Raw genomic sequence first — 27,357 nt, 5'->3', positions numbered from 1 at the left:
ATCTTATACTAATATTTATCTTACCTTTCTGTTTTTATGTGTCTGAAATTATGCATGAAGTAATAGAAAAAATCTAGATATTAAAAAAAAATCTGTCCTATTTTATGAAATTCTTATGATGTGTCCTATATGACTGAGATTAATTTTAGCTATGACAAACAGCAATGGTTGATTTGCTGGAAAGGTTGAAAATTCCCAACAGAAAAAAAGTGTGAGGCTAGGTTAGGATATGTGACAACTGTAGAAACAGACCTTAATGCTTGTAGAAGATCATACTGTGGAATACACATGACAAACAGCAGTCATACCAAGAGTCATTAAGACTATTTTAAAGAGAAAGTATAGTATTTTGGATTATCAAGTGAGAGAAATAGGAAACATGTATCATCCAAATATGTCTTCTGTTTTATCAGTGCAGATAATCTTTACAAAAGCTACATTTTTAAGCACAGTACATGCTAATTTTTACTGTACATCAATATTTCAAATAGCATAAGAAAGTCATGAAGATATGGCAGATGGATCATGCCATAACGGCAGATGAATCATGGATGTAAAAATTTGTACCATAGTGTGGCAGCAGTTCTCTGGCCACAGAGAGCAGGCACAGACTTTCCCAGGCATTTTCCCTGGGAAGGCTGTCAGAAGATCAGAGAAGAGAATGAGAAACAAATCTTATCTCCATTTGTTGCACCTGCTGTTGTGCACATGTGGAATGTGTCATGGAGGTTTGTTTACCAAAGGATGATTTCTTAATTGGACACTGGATGGTGTTTGGGCTGATTGACCAATTAGGTCAAAGCTGTATTGGACTGACTAGAAGGGTTGTTGAGTTTCTCAATAAGTATAGTATAATATAGGATAGGATGATATAATAAAGCAATTGATCAGCCTTCTGCAATCATGGAGTCAATGCTAATTACTACCCAGCTGGGGGTCTGCAGTGACACCATAGTGACTAACTAAACCAGGGTTTACTAAAACCTTTTAGAGTGTTTTTGTTGAAGAAGGTTTAGTAACAAGTTTGCGAAGTGAATATAAGCTAGTGTAGCTCTGTATCCCTGTAAATGCACCATTGCTACCTCTAGAAATATCAACAAGGCCTTCATAGGGAATCTGGTCAAACTTTATTTAAATCTGTCTTGGCTTTCCTGGCTTTGGGTTTTCTTTTCATGTGGCGTTTGGGTGGTTTTTTTGTTTGGTTGTTTTTTTGGGTCTTTTTTTTTGCTGTTGCTGTTTGGTAGTTGTTGGAGAGGAAGGGTTTACCTATTTAGCTAAAACAGCAGTTTTCTCTAAGATCAGGTGACCATACCTAGTTTACATTAAATTGGCATATTATTTTTTCCCCTTTATTCTCTTTAGGATGAAATAGATAGTACCAACATATTGATGTATTACAGTAGTGATGACAGCAGAGGCAGGCAAAGTGTAAACATAGGTTACAATGTGTCAGTATGGAATGACAAGAAATGATGCACAGGATTACACTGGAGATCCCAAGCCTATAAATAGTAGAATAGTGAATCAAGAAACACAGACATGGGAGCTTGTAGAAAACCGTTTTAGTGCTAATAAAGAAAACAAAGGACAAGCACCCAACATATTTAAGATCACCTCAATTGACCCTGTAAATTCTGATGTGAAATTTTGTTACAGATAAGTCAAGAAGCGAAAAGTGAAAATAGCCCAAAGTGGACCCTAAGCCAAGGAGGAAGAAAGCAGCAGCATCATACCCCTTCCAGCAAAGACCATGGAATACTGACAGCTCACCATAATACCACATCACCCCAAAGCAAAAGAATGATCTGCAGATCTAGAGAGAAGCAGTGGAAGAGTAACCATGACATAAGAGAAAGGCAAAGATACCAAGAAATGCATGCAGAATGATTTACTTGTGGTGTCAATGAAACTTCTCTTGCAATAGAAAGAGAAGATACATTTTCAAATACGGCTTAATTACTTCTTTGCTGTAGTGCTACGATTTTAATTACAATATGAAAAGGTTCTTATTTTTAATATAAAATGTGTTTCATTTTGCTTTTTACAGGATTAAGAATGTAACAGCATAATAACTAACAGGGCAGATGAAGACATACTGGTAGTGATTGCTAACAAATGGATTTTGTTTTAATTAATAATATGCAACAACATGAAAAGAGTATACAGCGACATTATTGGAAGAAGAGTGGCATAGTTATTTCTATACCTTGCAGATTGTTTTAGCATAGAAATTTATATTGCAATTTTGGTGATTATAGCTTATGCAAAAGCACAAAACTAGAAATTTAAAATATGGGTATCAAAAGTGAAGTGAAAGATATTTAGAAAGGAAAAAAATTAGCTGAAAATTCAAGCATTGAATTTTCATAACAGATGAAGAGAGTACACAAACTGTGCCTCTCTAAAAGTGTGTTCTCCATAAGAAATAATTTTTCTCATTTTTTAATTGCTGTTTGTAATTTGTAATCTCTAGGGCCAAATCTGCTTCTGTATGGAAAGATCAAAAAGACTCTACCCCATTTTATATATAGTAATATATTTTATAAATTATAAATCTCCCAAATTACTGAAGATCTTTCATGCTTTAAATACCACACTGAGAGACAGTATAATATCTAGCAAAAAAAGTAACTAGGAGATGCACTAGTGGGGAGAAGAAAATGTCAAGTATAAACATAACTGAAAAGCAACACTTCAACAATACAGTTATTTAACCTGAAGGCATCTTTCATGTTCTTTCAGTTCAGACTGTTTGTGACCAAAAAAAACTTATTTGGTCTACAACACACTGAATCTGCAATGATTTCCTTCCATCATGTTCCTTTTTATGGTGTTTTTCCACAAACTTTTTCAGCAGCCAAAATACATTTTCCAGGTTCTCCCTTGTCCTTTTCCAATCTTCATCTATTTTAAGTATCCTAAGAACAGAGCATTTTCATCATATTCCTTATGCAAGAATTTAGTATGCTACATACAGTGTTTGACATTGGAGCTCATTTTGCTGTGCTCTATATTCTCCAATTACAATCATCTGTATAAAAAAAAAAAACATTGGAAACTACAGACTTCTATTGTTTGTAAAATACACACCATTATTTGTAGAACAGATGCATGCATCTGTAATTCCTGCTGATACACAGTGAAACATTCCAAATGGCATAGTTTCCATAGGATCCTATACTTTGGGATCCAAAAGTTTCCACACTAACCATTACTGTGAGTTGATTTTTCCCAGTTAGAAACTTTGCCAAATTAAGTCCTACAAATTACCGGCTTGTTCATATTTACTTTCATATGCAGAGAAGTGGCGCCTTTCTGCAGTTTTATTGGATCTTGTCAAAGTTCAAAGGATGAAAAGAGGAGTAAAGGAGAAAATTCAAGTTAAGCACTCTCTGATCACAATGCCACTTTTCCACAGTAAAGTCTGTATTTCAGCATTTCTACAGAGGAATACTACAGAGACACACCTTTCCTCCATCTGCTCCTTCTTTCTTACTGTCAGACTCCAAGAACAATACTAACTGCTGAATGCCACCTGATTTATCAATGGAATTCAGTTGGTTTTTTTTTTTTTTTTCAGGACTTAAGCTATTTTAACAGCTTCTAGATTTAGGTAGCTTATTTTGCAACTAAATAATAAAAGCAAGCAGACAGAGTATTTGATTCTGTAGCCAAACACTGGTGTTCTAGGTGAGTACACTCCATGTGTAGATGGATCTGCTGCAGGACCTTGTTAACGAATTACAACTGATGCTTCCTTGATGGCTTCTATCCTTAGTTTCACCAAGGGGTTGACTACTTTAAGCTCACCCATGGCACATTTGTGTGTAAATCACAAGGTTTCTAAGAACAGATAAAAGCACCAAGAGTCCCAGAGACCACTGAATTGCAAGCAAGACACAACTTTCACAGGTACATAAGCAAAATTTCTCAACTGTTTTTGGTCTTGAAAACTTTGCAAATTATTTATTTGGGTTTTATACATCCCCTTCTCAAAGGCCTAAGTTTTGTTTAACACTGTCTGCTAGTTCATTAAACAAAACTACTGGAGACTTAAAGAGTCATTTAGTATGCGTTTTGAAGAGAAGCTTCCTATTAGCAGATTGTATATAATACCAATAATTAGATTTCTTTGCAAGCTTAGACCCAAGACCATGGAAAATGTTGTAATGTAAGAAAAATAATGAAATTTTAGATTCATTTATGGATATAGTTAAATTCAAGCATAAGTTCAATAAAATGTTGACACATGACAGCTTGTTCTACACTTTATTTCTATATTGTTCTGTATATGTAAATTCAAACCATTTCAGAATACTGTTTTAAAGAAATGCAATCCTTTCTTATCCAGTTTAACTTTGCTTTTGCACTCAATCAAGGCTCTCATGCTATGAGATCTGTACTCTTTTTCTAAATCCATCACTTATCAGACTCTCCATTAAGAGATATACAATTAAAGTACAGAGTACAATGCAGAAGCAAAGAGAATGGATTTCTGTATCTTTAAACGTGCATCTCTAAAACCACTAACTACAGGAAGAAAAGGAAATTAACAATCAGAATTTATTGATGTTCTTTTGGATGCCTACCTAGTCACACAGAAACCTTAGTTTTTCTGTTTATCTTTGAATAAAGCTCATTAATTTTTTATCCTCATTTCCAGAAAGGGGTGAAAAAGTCACTAGTAGCCATAAGACTCTCCAAGCTCCTTTAGACCAATAACTGCTGATGAATGTACTATGTGGTGTAAGTACTGGGGAGTGTATTTCTCATACCCATTAACTGTTATGAGAACAGTAAACACATTGTCTCCTCATTCAAGTGACCTGTTATATTTAGCCCAAGAGAGTTAAATCCTAAGCAGCTGCCTTCTAACCTCAGCACAGACTTTGTCTTCCCTGATTCCACAGGTATATCGGCAAATCTGAAATATATGCATAAATTAAACCTGAAAATTACATGCAGGAAACAACAGCTTTGTAAAGAAATGCTATCAAAAAACAGTCTAGCCAACAGAACAGAAACTCTCAGCACACATACTTTTGTCTAAAATGAAGCAATTCCTTACCTAAACTGCTAGAACCTTGCCTAGTTTATACCATCTGACCTTTTCTTCTCTCTGCTTAAGAAATGTAGAGTCCTGAAGAGTCTTAATTGCTTCTTGTTACCAGCATAAAAGGACAGGAGTCTTCAAATATCTAAGGACTGAAGTCCTTTGTCATCTTTGTGTTGGCATTTCAGAGGGAAAATATCCATAGATGAATAGCAGAATTTGAATTAAAGCCTAAAATAATCTAGGGGATAAATTTTACATGTGATTTCAAAAGACATCTTTTAGGATACTATGTACTGAGACTCAGTCATCCTGGTTTGCCATCCTAAAAGTCTTCTGGGTAACGATGCAAGTGAAAATGCCTAAGGCATACAAGATCCTACCAGAGCCTGCAGTACTTCAATGAAGGGATGAAACCACAAATATTGCTGTGGTGCAATCTAATGCTGAGGGGCAAAACCAATTTGATGTGGTCTTGTGTGAGCTGGCATTGGAAACAACATGTGGGATGAAACCTGTGGTCTTGCTTCTGCAAGTCTATCAAAACTATTGGCTGCATAATTAAAAATTGTATTCCTAAATAATTTTCTGAAACAGTACTGGAAATATTGTCTATGAGACAGAACATTTTTCTATCAATGAAGTAAGTTATCAAATAAACATTTCTGGGATCCCCTGTCAAAACAGCACAGACTCTTTATGCTGAGAATTTTCGTCTACTTTTTAGCAACAGATCATTCCATCAGGCAGAGTGACACCATCCATGTTTCTTTTAAAAAGTAACCAACTTTTATTTTTTCTTTTTTTAAGAATAGGGAACATAAAAATGTTCAGAGCGAACTGAGAAGCTCTAACAAAACAAGAAAACAAGAGTCCTCTGTTTGCAATGATACAGTTTTCAGTCACTGAATGACAATCTCTATAAAAAGGTTTCATTTGAAATTAAAAAAAAATATTTTCAGTATGCTTTATAAACTAGCTACCTAGCAGTACATCCAAAAAGCATTTAAACCCTAAACCTAAAGCTTTTAGAAAAGTGTTTTTGTGCTTTCTCAGCTCTATAGTATCTGAAAAAACTGCCCGTAAGGAACATAATAATTGTCAATACTTCTGCTGAAAATGAGGGCTTTGTGTTCTGTATTTTTTAAACATCTTGCTGAATTTCTATGTTTAATTTGGTTTTGAAAGTTCAAAAAAAAAAAAAAATCATGAAGAACAAAATTATTTAGAATTAAATATTTATTACTTATTTATACCCTTCAAAACAACCATTTTCCTAAGCATTACTTTCCCTCCTTAACTAGACACCATCTTCTCAATTTTTCCTTTTAACGAGCTTTTATCAAAAAAAAAAAAAGCTCTAAGTTTACTGGTAGAAAAAAGCACTATGTAAGAGAATCATAACTATACAATTCTGAATACATTATTACCTTATATATTAATATAATATTAGTGAGTGCCCATTTTCTTCTATGAATCACAACAAATTTTAGTCATTAACTGAAGTCATCTGTCTGCAATCTGGAGTTCCTTCTGATTCCACCAAAAAGAAGTTACAAAAATAACCTGTATGCCTGTGCAGGTCTGAAGTCCAAAAAGACTTCTGGTGAATGTATGATCTTTGCTAAACCAGCATTTTACAGGATATGGGGCTTTTATTACATTGTGAAGTCAGAAGAATAACAATTAAAATAGTAAAGCACTGGCTCAATGCCATGATTAATTACAACATACTTTCAGATATAAGACCACATCCTAAAACATCCTTTAAGTGCTATTAATTTTTAAAGTAAACAGAATTTTACAGGAAAAAGTATTAGCAACAATATAGGGCATTAATGCCTTTTTAGTTACTTGCTTGTCTTTACAATTGGCAGGATAGCAATTACTGAATGACATGAATACATTTCTTAAAATCTTTGATTGCATTTGTATCTGTCCTCAGGAGTACAGCTGACTGTCATTATAGGTTTTCTACACAGAAATTAACAGTCATGTTCAGATGGAAACTCTTGATCTTCTGCTAAAAAAAACAGCAAACATTCTAAAAAAAATTGATGCATTCCTTTTCTCAATTTAATTACATCTTCAACTATTTATTACAGTTTGTAGTATAATGATTCTATGATTTCAAGAACACATTTTTAACCTCTGTAAGACAAAACCAACAATTCCACAAAACATTGAAACAAACTTTTAATCTGAAAAATCTGAGGTATGAATTTGAGATTAAATTTCTGTCTACTAAGAGAGTTTAAGGATAAACAAAGGAAATACCTCTGATTACATATCTTTATTTAATTTTTTGACACAAGTATTGATTTTCATGTCATAATTATTGTTTTAGTCAGGTTGTTGCTAAAGATTAGAAATAAAAAAAAATTTAGACTGATACATATCAAATGTGAGATTAACTGGTGGTAGAGCATCTTTAGAAAGTATTATCATTGAAAAATAATGGTAACCTAGAAAAATATATGGAATTAAATAAGAAAGACTTTGGGAGAGACATGTCAACAATCTGTGCTAGATCTCAGGATATTCCAAATGACATCCTAGAACAGAGGAAGACATTCTGATCCTGGTTCTCTAGATCAAAAGGGAAATTCATTCTACTTGAAATTTAGTCTTAGGGGTGGTTTATTTGAAAACTTGTTCTGTATTCCTCCCTTAATATATGGTGTAGATTAACAAACTGCTTGAATAAAGATGTTTTCCTACACTAGTAGGAAAAGCTATGACAGCACATGAGAGAAAACAGTATTATTATCAGTAGCCATTATTCAAGATTAATGCCAAATATTAAATAATTCTGAACAAAGAGTTTTCCTTAAGATCTTACTAATAATCTAGACATAAAAATTAGTTCCCACCAGATACTAGGTAATTTTATCTTTGACCTTTATGAGACAAAGTCTGCCAAAGACTCATCAGGTGACAGTACCACAAAAAGAAGATATCTTCTCACATTGTTGAATCAGAGCAGAATAGCAAACCAGTAATACAATATTGAAAAGGAAAAACCGGTTTTAGGATAACCTAAGTCTAGCACAACTAAAACACACAGAACTATAAAAGACCCCAGGTTGAAAGAGACCTCAAAAGACCACCTGGTGCAAGCCTTCTTGGGAAAAGGAGTCTAGATGAGAAATAAAACATGAATGCTGATGTACAAACCAAACTCATATTCCAGCTACAATTCTAGCCATGTCCTTTCAAGAAAGGTTAATTCATATTGATACAAGTTGAGGAAAAGTCTTTAAAATGATCACAAGAATAAATAATCATTTAAATGGCAAAAGAATACAAGATTTGCTTATATTGCAAAAAACACATGGATGCCTTTCTAAAAAGTAGTGTTCTCCATTGATATAACTACTAGTGCAGTAAAATATGGGACTGGATTCAATAATTACAGACACTAGTCTACCATTGAAACCCATGCTTCTGATGCCACGTCCCTGAAAATTAAATCTTTGATGCCTCTCCTCAGATTTTTCCTTTTCTCTTGGTCACAATGATGTCAGAGAAATGAGTGCTTGTTTATACAACATCTACCATCCCTGGATACTGTTTCCTGTTTAAAACTGAGACAGCTAAATTGCACATCCCACATTTTTCATCAGTCTACTCAGGTACTCGAAAACCACCATGTAAATAAACACAGTGCCACACACTATTAAGCAAAATCAAGCTTCATTCATTATTTATGGTTTTGAGGATTTAGCTGACTAATATTTCAAACAGACTTGGCTAGATCTAGTCTTTCCTCAGAGCTAACACTAAGATCATCCTATTCGCATTTAGGTTAATAGTAGAACGTTAAGGTCAGTACTATCAAAACCAGTTTTAGAAACAATTTCCTCTTTTTCTTTGTTTCTCAGATCTTTTATCACTGCCTTAGAAACATAAAAGCCTTTGTTTTTTCTCAACCTTTCATTACTCTAAAGTGAATATCTATGCTAAACCAATTGATCAACATTTTGGATTTTATCCAAAAAAGGCAAGTTGAACCATAGCCATAAACATCAGTATCAATTATTGGAAATATTTTCATACTAAAGTTCAAAGAAAAAACTGCAGCTGTCAGAGAATTTGCTAATATTCAGTGAGTCGCTCATAGTAACTAATACTCACTTCTTATGAGAACTAGACCTAAAATCTGGATTATAAATCATTCTCTGACAGTACCATTCTGAACAATGTACTAATGCAATGGTTTTTAAGCTACCCTGCATATAATGAACAGATATATGCTAAGATAAGAAATTAATAAAAAGCATATAAGGAAAATCTGCATACCAGAGCTGCCATGGCCCAGCCAGTTTTGTTATAGATGAACTCCAGATTATTTCTTCGCAGATATAACAAGCCACCAACAAGAGATACCAAAAGAGCCAGTGCAATTGTACCAGAATAGTTAGGAGGCCTGAACACTCTAATCTGGAAAGAAAAATGCAAATACAGATTGTAATAAATGTTTACATACAGATGATCTTCCATGTAAACATAATAAAGCACTTGAAATCTGGTTTCAGAGTCAGCAAGACTCTGAAATATAATTTAATAAGAAAAAATAATTCTTTCTTTAATGAGCACATACTATGAACAATGTTCACGTTTAATTTGGAACTGTGCAACTCTGAAACATTATTTCTTCAACAGATTTGCAGGCTATGTCTGAACTAAAAGCAGCTACCTTCAAATCTAAGTGTTTTGTATGGAATTTTGTAAAGCACATTTTAATTATTAACAGCTAATTATTACTGCTTTTATTTATTATATTATATTTTACCTATATTATATTTTATCTAATATTTACTGTTTTTATTTAGACTTAGGCTATAACAAAGCAAGAATGGAATATAATCTGCAGAAGCTCTCACAAGTACCAAAAATGTTATTTTTTTAATGTGTTGTAGAACCCTCACTTGACAAAGAAAGTTATTAAGGAAAGATGGAATTTATCATCAACCTGTCTCAAACCACAAAGATACATTTACCTTCAACTTTTAAAATTGCTGAAAGACTTACATGAACATCTGTTCTGTCAGCTATCCATTTAGCTAGCTGTTCAGCTGCAAATCCGATTCTCTGCAGGTCAAATGTGTCAGCTCTCTTGGGTTTACCCTTTGGAGGAAAATGCATGAAAGTCGGAGCAGAGTTCATATTCAGCTACAAAACCAGGAAAAACAGCAGGAAAAAATGAGTAACCTTACAGGAAAAAATGAGCAACCTTATCCTCAAAATATAACATCACAATAGCCTCAATAACATAAATCTAATTAGCATTAAAAAGTCACTTTCCTCCATACATTACATTTTTTGAAATATTCTCATATATTCTCATATCCTCCAAAAAGAGTCCTCGCAATATTCCTTACAGTAGATTCTTCAGGTTGTTTAATTATTTAGAATGTTTCCCTCACAAGCTTATACAGTATCTTATGCTTTAATGTTCTCACACACTCCAAGACCTTTCCTGTAATTGGTAAAACAGAGACCCCGCACCTAACCCAATCTATTAAAGTATATTAACTTATAATTCTAAGGGAGCAAAGTAGCTTGACATTGTTTAGCTACAAGAGACTAAACACTAGTGACTAGGGTTTTTTTGAATCCAAAAAGGACTGGATAACTAGCTTAAACTGTGCAACTTGCCCTAGAAGTTGCTGTTAATTCATGTGCTGATGCCACTGGAACTATTCACTGTATATTAAAAAATCCTCAAAAGTGATAAACAAATAGATCTAAATACACATTTGCTATTTGAAATTTTGACTTTAGCTTTGTAAGGTAGTATGGGAAAATGTAATTTCACTATATAAAATTCCTCTGTATTCAGGTCATCTCAGAAATGCAATAAAGCACTAGAAAAAAAGAAAATTAACATAAACAAAATCAGGGGTAATATTTAAAGGCGATGCAATATGGGGCTTTTTAAATAAAGAAGTAAGTTTTTTTAATTCCTGAAAAATTAAGTTCACATCACATTAGCAAAAATGTATATTAAATCAAGTAAACAGCTGAATTTATCAATACAAATTACCAACTATTAAAATATTTTCCATCTAAGCAAAAAAAAAAAAAATCCCTCTTCTTTACTGAAATAATTTGGAAATAAAAAATATTTCAAGAAAGGCTAAGATACATGTTATGAAATAGTTAAATAAAATATTTTATAAGATAAACATTCAGACATCATATAGGGTTTGGAGGCAGCTGATCGGGAACTGCTCTGTCATTTCTCTAGAAACATGGCAAAAGCTGCAAAAATCAAAATCACATTACTTTTTTGTTGTTTTTTTTTTTTGCTATGGCATCACTATTACATGACTTTGCACACATAAATGCAAAGTCAGAACTGCATTTTCCTCAAATCCATCTTGAAATAGTCATTAGTGTAACTTATTCTTAACATTGTCTGTTAAAAAAAACCCCTTACATATTTATGTTTGATTTTGTCTAAATGTAAACATGATTTCAATTGCATGTCATTTGAAATAAACTGAATTTGTGCCCTGTTACACAAGGAATAAGTTGAACTGGACTCTTCTAACAAGTGTTGATTGGCTTAAGGTAACATCAAACAAAGTATTTTGTATTATTATAACCACGAAGATTACAACATATATAAAGCTCTCCAGTCTACATAGTTTATAGGCTATAAAGTCTTGTATGGTTATAGCAAAAAAAAAATTATTTTTTAAAGTAAGATCTTAAGCCACTAATAACCATTTTTATACAATACATTCTAATATATCAACTGGAAGTAAAAATATTTATTAAACACACTATTTAAACTTTTTAAAGTATTTTAAAAAGACATATTAATCTTTTCCTCTGAACATTTTAAGTCACACACTTCACCAAAAGGAATTTAAGATATAGAGATACCTTCAAAGTTTTCCACTCCTTCTAATCTGCACTTTTAGCTTCAATCAGTGGAAAAATATCAAAGATAAGCATGTCAGTATTCATTTTCAAGAGATGTTGCTTTCCTTGATTTTTCAATTTCAGAGAAGACCTTAAACTATTCTCCAACTTTTACTCTTCATAGTCAACAAATAAAATGTAAAACAGTCAGTTCTTTTTTCCCAGAAGAATTTCCAGACTAAATATTACTGAAGCTGAAGAATATTGTATTACATAAAAGCAATTAAAAGACTCTTTTACTAAAGAGGTTTTTTCCCTAAAGAGAAAATAAAGAAAGTCTTTAAATGAAATGTTATTTACAATGTATTTAATTCTAAAAAACAGTCTAAAAATTGCTTAGAAAAAAAGTTGCATATATATATATATATATATATATATATATATATATATATATAATGCAATCAATAAAAAAATATTCTAAACTACACTTGGAAAATACTAGATATGGTCACTAGTAGAGTGTGTATTCACTGATGTCACAGAAACTGCTGTTTTTTAACCAGGAGGAAATTGTATGCAAAGCAGGGGTACACACCTACAAACAGAATTTATCTTGTATTGTATTATTTGATGAATTGACATGTAGTTCTAAAAACTGACAATGCTTTGAAGTATTCAACATTTACCTGCTGAAAAACATCTGCCCCTTCATCATAATCCACTATTGTGAAAAACAGTTTGTTTGAAAAAGCAGATGAATAGCGCCATGAGTTAGCCAGCACTTGATATTCCTCATTAGCTTGCCTGTTAAGGAAAAGAAACAAATATATATCCATATGCCTTCACTTTAAAAAAATATACTACAATCAGCTGAAATGGTTAGATGAATTACATTTGCAGTATCATTCTCAACATCCATATTATGAACTAAAAAGTTTCAGCTCCTTATGCAACTTTCTGTTTCAAACTTGTCACCTCCAAAACTGGAAATGTGTTAAGCTATACAAGAGAAATCCTAAGATGATATTAAGAAAAAGAAATGTTTTCCATATTTAAAATCTCAGTAAATAGGACTAGTCTGAGTTGGAAGTATCAAACAGATCTGCTAACAGATCCATGCAAGGATATGCTTATGGGGCCCTTGAGTGCACTATCATATACGACATACTTCCTAGAAACAGCTATACATAAGGAATTTTGCAACTAGGGGACAAATAACATACAACTGTGAAAACAGTATGTTCCTAAAACAGCAGAGCCATAGGAGAGCCAAAAAGAGCCAAACTATGAAGCACTGGGGAAATGATCCTAATGGAATAAAAAGTAGGCTTGAAAGCAGCATGACAAACTCCAGGCTATTTCTATAAAAGTTTTAAATGTGGTAATTTTGTACAACATATAATCTTCTCTATCAGCACTAGAAGGCGATTTGCTACTAAATATCCTCCTAAATAAAATAGCCAAACAACAAACAAAAAACAACCAATACACCAAAAAAAAAAAAAAAGCAAACCCCAAAAAGACCCACAAAAAAAACCCAAAGTGAACACAAACCAATACAAACAACTTTGTCCTGACTTTACTAAGAGGAAGGGAAAGACAAAGGGAATTCCAGGAGAATAATACTAGCAATGACATCTGCTAAACACACAGCGCCATAAAACCACAGGGTATTCCACAGGACAAATCTATACCAACTAAAATTCAGGGAAAAAAATAAAACCAAAAGGAAGGAATGCTTGCAGTATTTTCTGATTTAGAGAGGTTTCTCTGCTAATTTCCATATTATTGTTTAATCAATCCACTGTAAAGTCCAAACTAGTGTTTTACCACTTGACAACTCATCTTCACATACAGTAAGATACTGAAGTAGTATAAATTTGTTCTGCAGCTTTTCTCAAAATAGTGTTTCTACAAAAACAGTTCTATGTGTTTCATGGTGCAGAACACTATTTAAAAGTTGTAAATGCAAAAATCTGTTTGCTGCAAGAGAAACTCTGCACTAAACATATATAAGAGAGAGCAAAGAAGGGGAAGAGCATCACAAGATCACAGATATCATAAGAACTTTCCTGTATTTCTCCGTATCTGAGATCAACCTTAGACATTAAATATATTACATACAAATTCCAGCACAATTGTGTAGTACTAAGAAATCTGTACTATACTTAAAAAAAAATCATAAAATGCAAAGAGTTAAAATGAAAATTGTTGATCTCTTACTCCCACAAAGAATTGAAAACATGAAGCACAATAAAACTCAACTTTCACCTGTTCTGGTAAAATTTGCTATTTAACACTCTTACTTAATGGGCAGTTTGCAATTAAAAAAAAAGAAGCAATTTAGGCATTAGATTGGTTACTTCTAGAAACAGATATTATCACTAAGCAGACTAACATTCATTGTCATCCTGAAGAGGGCAGTCAGACAACATCAAAGGAATGCTGTAAAATCTTAAGCAATATCTGTAATGCACTCTTCTGTTAAAGCTGCTATATTTAAGCTGAACCATTTTTATTATAAGAACAAGATGAAAATCAGTTCATCTTGATGCCACCATTCTTCTTTATCTACCTTTCACTTGTGATCCCCAGTATTTCTGGGAAATTCATATACTCCACTTATGGCCCACTATCTGAGAGGTTTCTTGGTCCCATTGATCTCCATGTATTTTGCATCTTTAAACTATTTTGAATTAATGGGTGACATTTAAAGTATTATCTTGCAAAAGGCTGCATTTTTTGTCACAGACTCAAAATACAATTTCATCCTCACAGTGAAAATAGCAAACAATTCTATGATGCATCCTCATAGAAGATCTTGAAGGGTCTGGAAACGAGTGAAACAAGGAGCAGCAGGAACACAAAGTTAAAGGATTACCATACACACATAACTGAAGATCATCCTACACACCACTGTATCATTTGCAATTGATAAATTTCTGATAGAATCATGTTAGTAACTTATTGTAGCACTAGTTCATTCCTTTTCAGACAAAATAACAGTAAAAAGCATAAGCACTTGACTGAAAAAATTCAGTCTTCAATTATCAGTTATCAACTTGACAATATCAACTGTCAAGTTTTTATCTACCTATCTCTATAATTAGTTCATACAGCTTGTTTCTAGGAAGTAATGTTAATTATACAAAATTACTAGAATAATTATGTGAAAATCTATAAAGGCATAAAAGCAAAGAACTACACTTGGGTCTGAACTCAACAGAATATAATGTTAGCACTGCTTATTTGCTTGACAGGATTTTTTAATAGATGGAGAAGATTTGAATGTTATTGCTGCTATAGTCACCTCTTTAGAATTTTGTCATAATAGCAACACAGGAGCTAGCAACAACAACAGTAATACTGACCAGCTACCAGAAAATAGTGGCCAGATCAAAAGGGAATGCTACTATTAGATTTGCTCAGAAAATTCAATATACTGGAAAGTAAGCTGCTAAGCAAATGTTCTACAGAAATTCTTCCATTATGCAAGAGGTGCTCATGAAATATTAAAAGTTTTATTTAAAAAGATTAATTATGTGTGTGTCTATAGCAGTTAATCAGATTTGTATAACTTGAGCTATATTTAATGAGATTAATTTTATTCTATTGGTCTGACATTATAGTAAGGAAAACACAAACTGAATATTAGGAAAAGAATAAAAGAGTATGGAATTATTTTAAAAAGAAAGCAGTAAAGCATTATTTTCTAGCACATTATGTACAATACTTAAAAATGTACAGTTGGCACAGAAGTTACTTACACATTCTTATCCATCTGTTTAAAGTAAACTGTGATCAGTGCTGCAATTTACTTCCAATACAACATCTGGCTTTTATTTGGAATGGTGTTCCCCAAAACTAAAGGAACAAGGAGCTAAATGCATATTTTGACATCTTCTCAGTGTCAAGAAGGCAATAAATTCAGAATGCTTATTTGATTTTGTTTAGGATGACTCATAATGTCCTGATGAAAAGCACTGAAAAATCTACATGTGTCTAGAAAATTCACTAAATGCAACAAAGAGTATAAACACCCATGAAAACCACGCATATCTATAAAAGGGGAAAGCAAGCTAAATTCTATGTTATTGTATTTACAGCATCCCATGAAATTTTCAATATTCTGTAGATGAAAAGAAGCTATGAGGTCCTCTTTTGTAGAAGTTTCAAAGTCAAAGAATAAAAAAAATTGTGATCTCAGGAAGAATAAGGAGGCTGTTATGATTCAAGTATAAAATTATTGCCTTGTTAAGCAGGACTCATCAATACTTCTATCAAGGTCCTGAAGTGCACAGGAAAAGCAATTGTAGAACTTTCAACAGCTTGTTCCAAATTTCCTATTCCTTCATTGAACAAAAGTTCAAATGGTAATTCCCTCTCAATACATTGAAGAGACCTGTCAATTATTTTCTCCGCTCTTTACCAGCTAGCAAAAAACTAAAAGATACTGGATCCTGTTTCTTCTTTCTGATCATGCTCCTTGACTATCACAATTCTTTTTGCTGTTGATCTACTCTTGCATCAGCTACTTCAAAACACCTATCTTCTGAGATTTTTTTTTAAGCAGGGAAACTAACAATTTTTTTTTTCAGAATTAAAAAACCTCCTCTTGGAGATCTCGTTGATATGGTAGATGTTAATAAAAGTATTTGGAATCTGTTCTCATGTATTTGCATTTCCTTCCATTTCCTCTGACAGTGCTCTCATCTTTTCAAGGAATGCTAAGAAAAACATCAACACAAATATGCATCTTTTTGTTGATGGACTTCAGCTGTTGAGGAAAAGCTCATGTGACCAGTCTCATTCCTCTGACACAGATATCCCTTTCTAAATTAAAATAACCCAGCAATGAATTTGTAAAATGAACCAGACAAAAATGTCAACTGTTTGATAACAAACAAAACACCTCTTGTATAAACCTGTATTCAAAGAGATGGTTGCTTCCTCCAGTCAGATAAGAGAAGCAAAGCTTAGAAAGCAAACTAAAATATTTCATATAATGTTTATGGAGTGGTCAGATAGTGCAGCAACAAACAAAAAAGGAGTTAATTATAACAATGGAAGATGCAGAGGAGCAGTCAGCATCAGCAGGCTTGAGCTAAAGCCCTTCTGTAGGTGAAAATCAAAACACTAATAATCAAGTGAGGCAGGGGGGATTCACTGAATTCTGGTTGATAAAAGGTGCTGATTACTTTAGAAAAATGTAGTGATAATAAAATGAGGGAGCAGATTCTAAGATGCAATAAGATGAAAGTCACAGAAGCTGGCAGCAAATTTTCAGCTGAAAATGCACTCAAGTTAGTCCAGTAGTTACCATTTGGTTGCATGCAATACAAAGTACAGGCTGAGGAACAGTCCCTTCATCTCTGTGAAGATAGTCCTGTCAGAGTGAACGTGGTTTTTTCTCCTTATACATAAGTAATTTTTTTCAGTTGTGAGACTGATAAAGTGAGTGAGATAAACTATCTGGTTGAGTGAAGACTGAAGGACAAAGGGAAAAAGGAAGCTAATCTTACATCCTGAGGAATCACTATTTAGAGTCACTATTTATGTCTGACTGCTCATCCAAACTGATTCATCATCACAATGCATCAAAGGACCTTTCATTATCTACCAATGTACTGTTGAAGAATATATACACCAAGAACAGCAGTAACAGGTAAATCAATTAAAACTAACTAAGTTTAATTTCCTGGAACCAAAACAGTTTAATCAAACACATTTCCAAACATGCATGGAAAAAAACCCATCCTAAGCCATGAGAAACACATTTCAGCCCTGTTCAAGAGCACATTGAATACTTAATCAGTTATTCCTACTTAATTTCCTAACAACAGCTGTGTCATATTGAACTTAAATAACTGGAACAACAGGAAAACTGACATTTATGCTACCACTAACACAGTTGTAAAGGGATCAGATATCTTTCAATACTCTCTTTTAGACCAGAAAACTGGAACTTATTTGTCCACAAAGGTAGATGAAAGAGTTCTGCTTTAGAATAAAGACAAAATTTCTCTAAAAAAACCTCTAGAAGCATGACTAGGGGCTCTACTAATACATATACATAGCTGCTGGTTTTCAGAAGTTATATGTTAGGACTAGATTGATTCAGATAGGATTGACTGAAAGGATATTTTTTAAATAGAAAAGCTTTATCTAAATATCTAGTGTCCCAAAGACTTCTTTGTATGCAGCATTTTAACACTAAGTTGATATGATTTCCATACACTTTCACAAAACATGTGATTTGTGTGACTGATGGTGTAACATTCTCCTTGCTGCACAGAAAAAAATCCTCAGATTGTCTGAGACAAATTTGGTCAGCTTTCCACATATATCATAGAAAGATAAAATACAGAAGTGTCAAATCTAGACACCAAAAGGAAAACTTTTTTTTTTTTTTGGATAATCTTGTGGTGCATAAACCAACCACACTCAATTTTTAGAGAGGAAAAAAGTTCTCATTATTGTGACAAAGTTACTCAAAGTCAAAGATTTCAGACTAGGTACTTCTTCATACACTCACTTGAAATATGAAATAGATTTTTTTTCTTTCTATGCAATTATTCTGAAAGTATTTTGACTAGTAGCAGCTAACTTAAATCTTGAACAAGAGCATCTTCACAGAACATTACAGATTAAGTTAAAAAATCAATTTATCCTTTAGGCAAAGTGGTTAGTGAATAGCTAACAATCAAGTAATGCATGCATTTCAGTTCTATATATCCTTTCAATGCTCCTGTCCATTAATTAACCATTGATTTGAAAATGTCCATTTTCCTGATAATGGTTTTATGTGCAGTATGATCAACCTCGTTAAATTCCTTTTATTTCATGTGAACAAGTGGATCACAACTTCACATTTATTTAAGCAAACCTAACTGAAAGTAGTATGCTTATTTTTCCTTCATTTTATGCTTAAAGATTTCCAGTTGCTTCTGTACAACGGATTTAGTCTGGTCTTACCTAAGATGAATTTTATAAGATCTTTTTCAGTACAGTAAATAATTGCAAGAAAAATGAACTTCCTTAGTAACAGCAATAGTTATGTTGTTTAACATGCCCTACAAAAGATCTGTATGTAGACCAGGGAAAGAATTTGCCATGGCCATTATAATGATAAATAAAATGACCCTTGCAAGGCTGAACTTGGTGCATCTCCTGTAGCTTTACCCACTGGATAAATAAGGAATGATATAAAACAATATGGTAAACTTTCAACTCCTGTATCATCTCCTGAAGCTGAACTCTGGCAACATAAAGAAGAGACAACAGCAAAGAAAGTGCTGAGCTAAAAATTATCTTCACTAAAGAATGTTAGACAATTTCTGTACCTAATCCTTCAGCTTCACAGTTCATATATGGAGGGTGAAGTGGAAAGACAATTTACATACTCTCCCTCAAAACTGACCAACTGACTTTAATCAGAGAAAATTAATGTATAAAACCCAAAAATCTAATTAAGAAATAGACAATTACAGATATCCAAGTTAAAAGTATCAGTTGTAAATGTCACATTGCAACACAGCAGAAATCCAACACACTGCTGCATTTGCCAACTTCACATATAATTTAAATAAATGTATTTAAAAACAAGAAATAGTATTACCTCATATACAACCTACATTTTTCATAGTCCTACAAAATATTTTGCTGCCTATTTAAATAGTGTTTAGAGCTCCCTGCTCAATAATCCCATTTATTGCTAAACACAGTAATTTCTAATGCATATTTTGGCTGAAGAAGGCTTTATTACCACAGTTTCTCATTTAGTGAGGTACTTAAGTGTATGACTACCTTTCAGTGCCTTGGCCCTTTTTCCCTATACTTAGTTATTTTTGGATTAACTTATTGCACTAAGAACTTGCAGAGAGAGATCTTGAACTTAGAAGACTACCAGAGGCACTCTAATACATATTCAGAATGGAGCTACCAGAACACATCAAATTTCTGTGACAGACAGTATTCCCCAATATCTATGACCTCATGAAAAATGTGCTAGCATGTAAGAACTGTTCAAAACTGTGAAATCAGAGGGGAAGACATCTGCCTGAGGACCTTGGGCACCTCTTAACTCAAGAAATCAGTGAAGTGTCGTATTATTAAATGGCAATGAATCACTTTTGCCACAAGATGTCTTTGGAAAGATCAGATTAACTGATAATTAAAGAGAAAGTCTTCCTCAGCTATGTACATTTTATTCAACAGCAATTTAAAAATCAAAACCTGGAAGAATTCTAAAGTGTGACATGTAGATGAAATGTGGTTGAAAAGATGCTGTAACAAAGCACATGAGCCTGCTGCTTAGTGAACATCTATCCCATGCAAAGAACAACCCTACTTGGTATATTGCACATTGATGCCAACGTTCCCTTGAAAACCGAGGTAAGGAAGATGAGAAAGGTCACAAAGGTATAAATTACCTGCAAACAGAGCACTGCCGCTGTGGCTGCAGAGCAGTGAACATCACTATCACAGAGTAGTTACGAGGTGGAGCCTTCACAAATCTTCGGAATTTATCTCCGTTCATGCGGATGACTGAACGCCTTGAGCTCCACTCCATCAGCTGTTCCACTTTCTCAGCCAAAAGATTCTGTAATTGAGGACAAGCATGAGGAATGTTTAAGCTTAAAATTTAAGTGCTTTGTACCTATATTCTGCCTTTGCACTCTCAAAACTCCTATGGGCTCAAGATGGAAGTTATATATAGCTGTATGTAGCAGAGTTTAGCTAATAGCATAATTTAGATTTTCATATAGTCAACAAGACTTTAAGTATATAAAAGAGTAACTCAGTGTGGTCTTAAACAGAAAGAACACATAAAATAAAACCAAACAGGTTGCTACCAAAGGCAAAGCAGTAGATTAATGATCACTGCCTAACTAGAAGTTAGCAGTACAGCAATCATTTACCTTCTGTTTTAAAAACTGAAGTTTTAAAAAACGCAGCCTGATGTTGTATTTATTCTATTTAGTAAAAATCACAGTAGAGTATTGTCAAGTCACTCGAGTATAAAGATGAAAGAAAAATGTAACTACAAAGAGAGAGAAATAGTTACTATGTTTATAATTTCTTACAAATGTATCATAGTGAATTTAAATTCATGCAAGTTTTATATTTTACTAGAGACAAGACCGTACTGTCATATAAACTCATCTAGGTACATTTCATTATTAGATCAACATTTTAAGCTGATCTCAAGACTGAGAAGCACAAAATATTTTGATTGAACTACCATTGTATAAGAAAAATCTGCTTGTGCATTGTCTTTTGCTTGAAAGCATTCAATCACATGAATGATTTAAAAGCAAGCTACGAGACACAGTAAAAGACAGCCATCTTTATCTAATTATTCCTGTGAAAATCTATTTAGGGTTTTGGTTATTTTTTTATCAAGTAAGCCTGATTCCACACATGCTCAGCAGAAAGTGTTTCGTTTCCTATGTTACTTAGGTTCAGCAAGGTTGTACTGACCATGCTCTAGGTGGATTGCTGCATACAGCATATCAGGATTAATGCATCTATCTTGCTTTAAGTCTTCAGCTCCCTGCTCGCTGGCCCTCTGGAAGCTGCCTTTACCAAATGAAAACTAAAAATAAGAGTGGAGGAAACTGGAATATTACAACTCAGAAGCTAAGTGCAGACAGACAGAAACAGAAAGTGAGGAAGGCACCCCAAACAAAGAGGAAACTAACTTCAGAAAATTGAAGATGCGAAAACTCTGTTAAAATACATATAAATTAGTGAAAAGGTTTACAAATTGGTCAGGCTCCACTGTGGAGGGGTAGAACTAGCTTAAAGAACATATTGAAATAGGGACACTCTCAATAAAGAGAGCCAGATGACAAGTAAAAGCCAAACACTGTGCAAGAACAACTGAGCAAGGAGACAAGGTGGCTATTCTGAGAGTTTTTTAAAAAACTGAATAAAATATAAAAATTAGGTCATCTAGTAAAATTTTAACAAATCTGTAATGCTATGAGAGCAGAGACAGATATATGAGGGGAAGGAAGGAATGAACTGCAAGGATAAAGAAAAATTATATTTTACATCAGAACTTTCACCTTCAAAATTATCAAAGCCCCTTAGGGGCTGTGCCTCTTAGGCACAGGTAATTAGAAGGCTTGAGTCCAAAAGAAGCTTTGATGAGTGTGGTTCATGAACAGTTCTGAAATATCTGCATTTACTTGACCCTATTAAAAAAATAGGGTCAAGTATTTAGGTTTTTGTTCCTGTTCTCAGAATTTAGCTGGTATTTGTAATCATGAATGTGAAGGAGAGATTACAACTCTGTTTATCATGAGAATATCAATGATTCAATGAAGACTTTAACTTTTCTTCTTCTAAAAGATATATGTTTCTGGTGGTTTTGCCTCAAGAAGGTATTATGTAAGTTCTTTTCTTTAAAAAGAATCATAAAGCAAATTACATAAACATGAAGCTTACACATTTGTAACATTTCCTTCAATTAGCAGTATCAGGATTAAATCTTTGTTAGTTTCAAAAGATTCATTCATTTTGCATCAGGGCACTCCAGCCAGTAAAGGCACAATAAAATACAAGGAGCTAAAAAGGATGGGAACTAGCATATCCAAAAGCATTAATTATTCAAGCAAAAAGATAAAGCAAAGAGTACTAATAAAAAGCTATAACTTATATTATCAGAGGAACGATGCATAATATCCTACTTGGTACAGAAAAACAAATACTTTTCAGATTAGGCCTTATTCAAAGAAAAGAAACCCATGAAATAGCATTAAGGGTATGAAAGCAAAAGCATGATCTTGACAGAAAAAATCCAGCCCTATTAGTGACACATAATTTGCTTCTATAAAATACAGTTATATAGAAGAATCTTTTCAGAGAATTCCCAATTCTAGTTTTACTTGGAAGCTAGTTGCCAATAAAAATTAGTCTTGATTCCTTTAGATTCAGCCACGTGTAACGTCACCTTTCTATAGTTCTTGTGCAATATTCATTATAATATTCTCAACCATTTTATCACTTTTTGTTGTTTTTCCTATATGCACAAGTAAAAAGTTAGTAACAGAACTAACTTTAGATGTGTACTACACTACATAAAATCAAGCTAATATTTCAGGAGTGTAGACCTCAGGTACAATGTATACACTTGCTTCACTGCATTCTGAAGAAATCTATCTTTTTTAAATAGAAAGTTATTAAATAGACTGCAGAGAGTGGTTTGCATCATAAAACATTCTACTATAGGCTACACTTCTCTTAGGTAACTGACTGCACTTCAATATCCTACCAATTTTTTGTACACTTATTTCAGAGGATTTCTTTTGCAGAATAATTAAGCGAAAAGACCTTGGGACTGACATCTCTAGAATTCACAGCACTGCCTTTCTGACTTGGTAATTCTTTAGAAAAAGATGAAGGTGCAATATTGGTTTTGTCATTTACAAAATATTTTCACAGTGTATGCTCCTGAGCAAGTTAGTAATCTTTTCCTCATTTAATTTGATAATGAAATCTAAGAAATACATCTGAGAAATAAAAGTTTGCATTTTAGCCATGCATTAAAGCTGAGTCTTAAGGAAATATGGCACATTTTACAATTCCAACTGTCTAATTCAGCTTTGGATCAAAAAGGCACCCACTTAACAGACACTACACTCAGAAAATTGGTCAGTGTGTTAACAGGCAGAGGGCAGGGGAAAGTGTGTTTTAAAGTATACTGAAACCAGCAGACCAGTCTTAAGGATTTCATAATTCTAGAATTAATTTGGATTTTTTTTAAGATTTTTTTTTTTAATAGAAGTGTAGAAAACAGAAAAATATGCTGTTGAATAAAAGCATGAGGTCTAACTCAGCCAAAAATTTTCTCCTGTGAGAAAGAAGAGTGATGAAAAGTGAAGAAAAATTGACAAAAAACCACGTAGAACAAAAAGGCAAAATTTTTCATATTACCCTAATAAAAATAATCTACTAATATCCTAGAAAGCACTGGTAGAAAAGACAATGGTCTATCCCAAATTTTTCTTGCTGTGAAGATACTGAAACCAAACATGTTTTCTTTCAACCTTTACCATCCAACTATACAATCAATACATACAAATGTCACCAAAGTGAATTGCCATTAAGATGCTAGACACAATTTTTATTAACTTGCCTCTTTCCATGCCCTGGGAAGTCTTCTGCCAGAGAAAATCCAGAAGACAAAGAGAACGACTAAATCTAACAAAACACATCTTGTGATGACAGAAACACAACAACTGTTATTCGAATCCAGAAAACAAGGGACATTACCTCATTTTCACTCCAGATTTCTAATTTTCTGCTCCTTTCCATAGTCCCTGCAAGTAAAGACCCTACATATATTTAAATATATTCATTTATAGAATTCCTCTAAGCACTTACCAGATTTATGTTGATAACTGAAAGGGTTTTAGATGAAACAATAAGGGAAAAAAAACCCCAAAACCAACCAACCAAACAAAAAAACATAAAACCAAAACCCTAAGTATGAGAAAGGAAATTCTTCCTGTAAAAAGAAAACTCCAGGTGTGATGTTGCAAATAGCTACAAAAGGATCAACAGAAAACAGTCTGTAAAAGCACTAAAAACATTAAATCAATGAATGAAGAAGTAGCCATGTATCATTGACTTATTTTCATTAGCTGATGTTCCAAGCAGTATATAAGAACATGTATGACCTATGTGTGGAAACAAAATGAATGCTAATTTCTGTAAACAGAACTACAACATTACTTGCTGTTACTACACTATTTTGTAGCAAGTGAAAATATATGGCACATCAACATTTTTACAAAACTAAATAAACCTTAAAAATCTGAGAAAATCCAAAATCCAGGAATTTTCTTACAAAACAATAAACCTGTTCATTTTTTAGAAAATGAGATTATTTCATAAAGTGACCACCTATGAAAATTGTCTTTGCTCTTGAAATAGTGACAGTCATTGGTACCTTTCCCTAAATCCTGTTAAGGAGATGAGCACTCCCCACTGAAATAAAAGCTGCTTGGGAAAACAATTCTAAAAAAATTCCTCTTTTATCACTAAGGCTAGTAAAATATTTTTCCAACTGCAGTTGTCCCTATTATTGAGTCATAAAGAAAGCAAAAGAAAAAAAGGTAAATTTAATCTGTTACAGATCTTGGTTTCCAGTGATGTGATGAAACAACCAAGCTACCTGTCAAAAAGCTAAGTGTGACAAGTTATGAAACTAAAGATGTTGGTAGGCCAAGCTTTTGGCATCTGCACCTGAAGCAATTCCCTATTAGGGACTGCTTCCCAGTGATCCCCCATATCTCCTCTGCTTCTTAACCCAATAGAGCTTGACATCTACACACCTTTCCTTTCATACTCTGTGACTAGCAGATTAGCTAATAAGAACACGGCTTTATTTATTCACTCTCCCAAGACACAGTGCCTACAAGACAAAGCATAAACAACAGGAATCACCTTGTATACACATGTGTTGCCTCACTTGACTTTTAATCTTTCTTGGCCAGATTTTCTAAATTTCTTTCGGTCCAAATAAGACTGTTGTGGGTAGGGGGTACTAAACAACAAAAAACAAAATCCTAAGTGCTGCTTGCTCTGTCTGTCCAGTGGATGCCCCTGATATTTTCAAGATTTCTTCTTTAGACTTCATTTACTTTGCCTTCCTTTAGAACATGACACAGGCATGCCCCTAAGACATAAGGGCTATTGGAAAAAAACAAAGTCCCAGTGATATTACTCAATGATTTGGTGTTCAAATTAGACTTCTTCCCTTTGAAACATACCAGCTCTAACACTTTACATATTTCAGGTTTTTCTGATGTAATAGGGTCCTGAATATTGCTGAATATTGCTGAATATGTGAACCTGGAAGACTTAAGACCTCAGCTCCAGAAAGATTGCGTCAAAAGCAGAGCTACTTTACAAGGAGAATTATAAAATAGCCAGGGACTCAACCTACTAATAAGGCTGAAGTATTGGTTATTATGAAGCCATTTCCCTTTCCTAATAAAAAATTCAAATTCATTCCAGTACTTCAAATTTCAGTTTCCGTAGTGAAAGAAATAAAGAAAGGAGTTTCTAATCTAACTACAGATTTTGTTAAGTATTTCTGAAATGATGTTGCAAATTAAAAAAAAAAAAAAAAAGATGACTTCACATTCCCTTTATGTGTATTTTACCAACACTAGCTGAGGCAGATTGAAAAATCACCCTTGAAAATTCTGCTTTGTTTACTCAGGTGGATCAAATCCCCAAAAAATGCTAGCTCTGTACACAATTATTTCAGGACAACACTCATTGTGGAAAAAATCAACGAACCAAACAAAAAACAAACCACAAAACAAGGTTGCACTGATACTCCATGTAAAGTATCTAATAAATCTATCTAATGCATGTAGCTTAAATTCCAATTTACTTTAACAGTCTCCATTTTAGTCTTTAATTACACTAAGAATAATAGTACAGAGAAACTAATTGCACTAATAAACACATTTCACTAGTATGTTGTAAGAACATTTAACTTCTCTAAAAGCGTGTCTGATAAACATTCACAGATATGAACTTACTGACCCCATTAAATTGGTGGCAGAAAGATGATGGATTCAACATTCAAAGTGTTCTTACAGGCTCTGCTGTCCCTTGGTCATCTGATGTCTGCATAAAAATGTCATTTATGCTACCATACCCTTGAATATATAAAAAATATTTTTATCATTTGTAAAACTCAACACACAATCACAGCATTTATTTAGATAATTTAATATAATATTTCCTACACACTAAAAAGGGAGAAGATAGAAGGCTGCTTTCCTGCATAAGTCTTCTAAACAAAGTCTCAAATACCTCATGGACTTGAAAGTGCTAAGAAAGGTAATTTCTTTGATATGTCCACATTTTCACTCTTCTCTCAAATATTTTTTACACTGTTCTAAAACCTGGAGAAACTAAATATATTTCAGTTTTGTCAAAATTTATTCAGCTTCAAATTAATGCAAGCAGCACCAGTAGCTTAATCAAAAATATTTAATCCCTATCTTGAACTTGTCTTTAAACAGGAATAGAAACCATAGGTCACGTCAAAGTTACAAACTGTAATTTCTTGATTCTCAACCCTAGGCCTAATAGAGAACTCCAGGATTAAGTTTCTGAATATTCCAGTAACACATTATTCTGCACCCATAAACTAATTCTTCTATTGAGAATGACTATCAGTACAGCAAATATTTTCTTCTCTGCTTTCTCTTCTGCAAGAAAAGCATGAATTAATGCAAATTTTACTAACGACTAAGATATACAAAAATCTGTTTGGACACTTTTTTCCTACCCAGATTATTTACTTATTTACAAAAAGCCATTGCCAGAACATAACTGAGAAGCCATGTAAGCTGGCACAGTATGACTGACTTAATATTATGCTCCATTGACTC

The 27,357-nt window shown here is 33.3% G+C and overlaps 1 protein-coding gene across 2 annotated transcripts in view; it reads right to left on the bottom strand.

Annotated features, from left to right (window-relative positions):
• The window catches only part of TUSC3 (tumor suppressor candidate 3), a 115,529-nt gene that overhangs the window by 57,479 nt on the left and 30,693 nt on the right, over positions 1-27,357 (bottom strand). For both annotated transcript variants that reach the window (XM_021534976.2, XM_021535059.2), the window contains exons 2-5: positions 20,362-20,531; positions 12,616-12,733; positions 10,088-10,228; positions 9,356-9,496 (exon numbers count right to left, since the gene is read on the bottom strand). In XM_021534976.2, coding sequence (XP_021390651.1) covers positions 9,356-9,496; positions 10,088-10,228; positions 12,616-12,733; positions 20,362-20,531 — 570 coding nt within the window. The remainder of the gene's footprint in view (positions 1-9,355; positions 9,497-10,087; positions 10,229-12,615; positions 12,734-20,361; positions 20,532-27,357) is intronic.

This window comes from Lonchura striata, chromosome 4 (genome assembly GCF_050655825.1).
Source record: "Lonchura striata isolate lonStrDom1 chromosome 4, ASM5065582v1, whole genome shotgun sequence".
NCBI lineage: Eukaryota > Metazoa > Chordata > Aves > Passeriformes > Estrildidae > Lonchura > Lonchura striata.
Note: the sequence above shows the minus strand (reverse complement) of the source record. Positions and strands in the feature narration are given on the sequence as shown.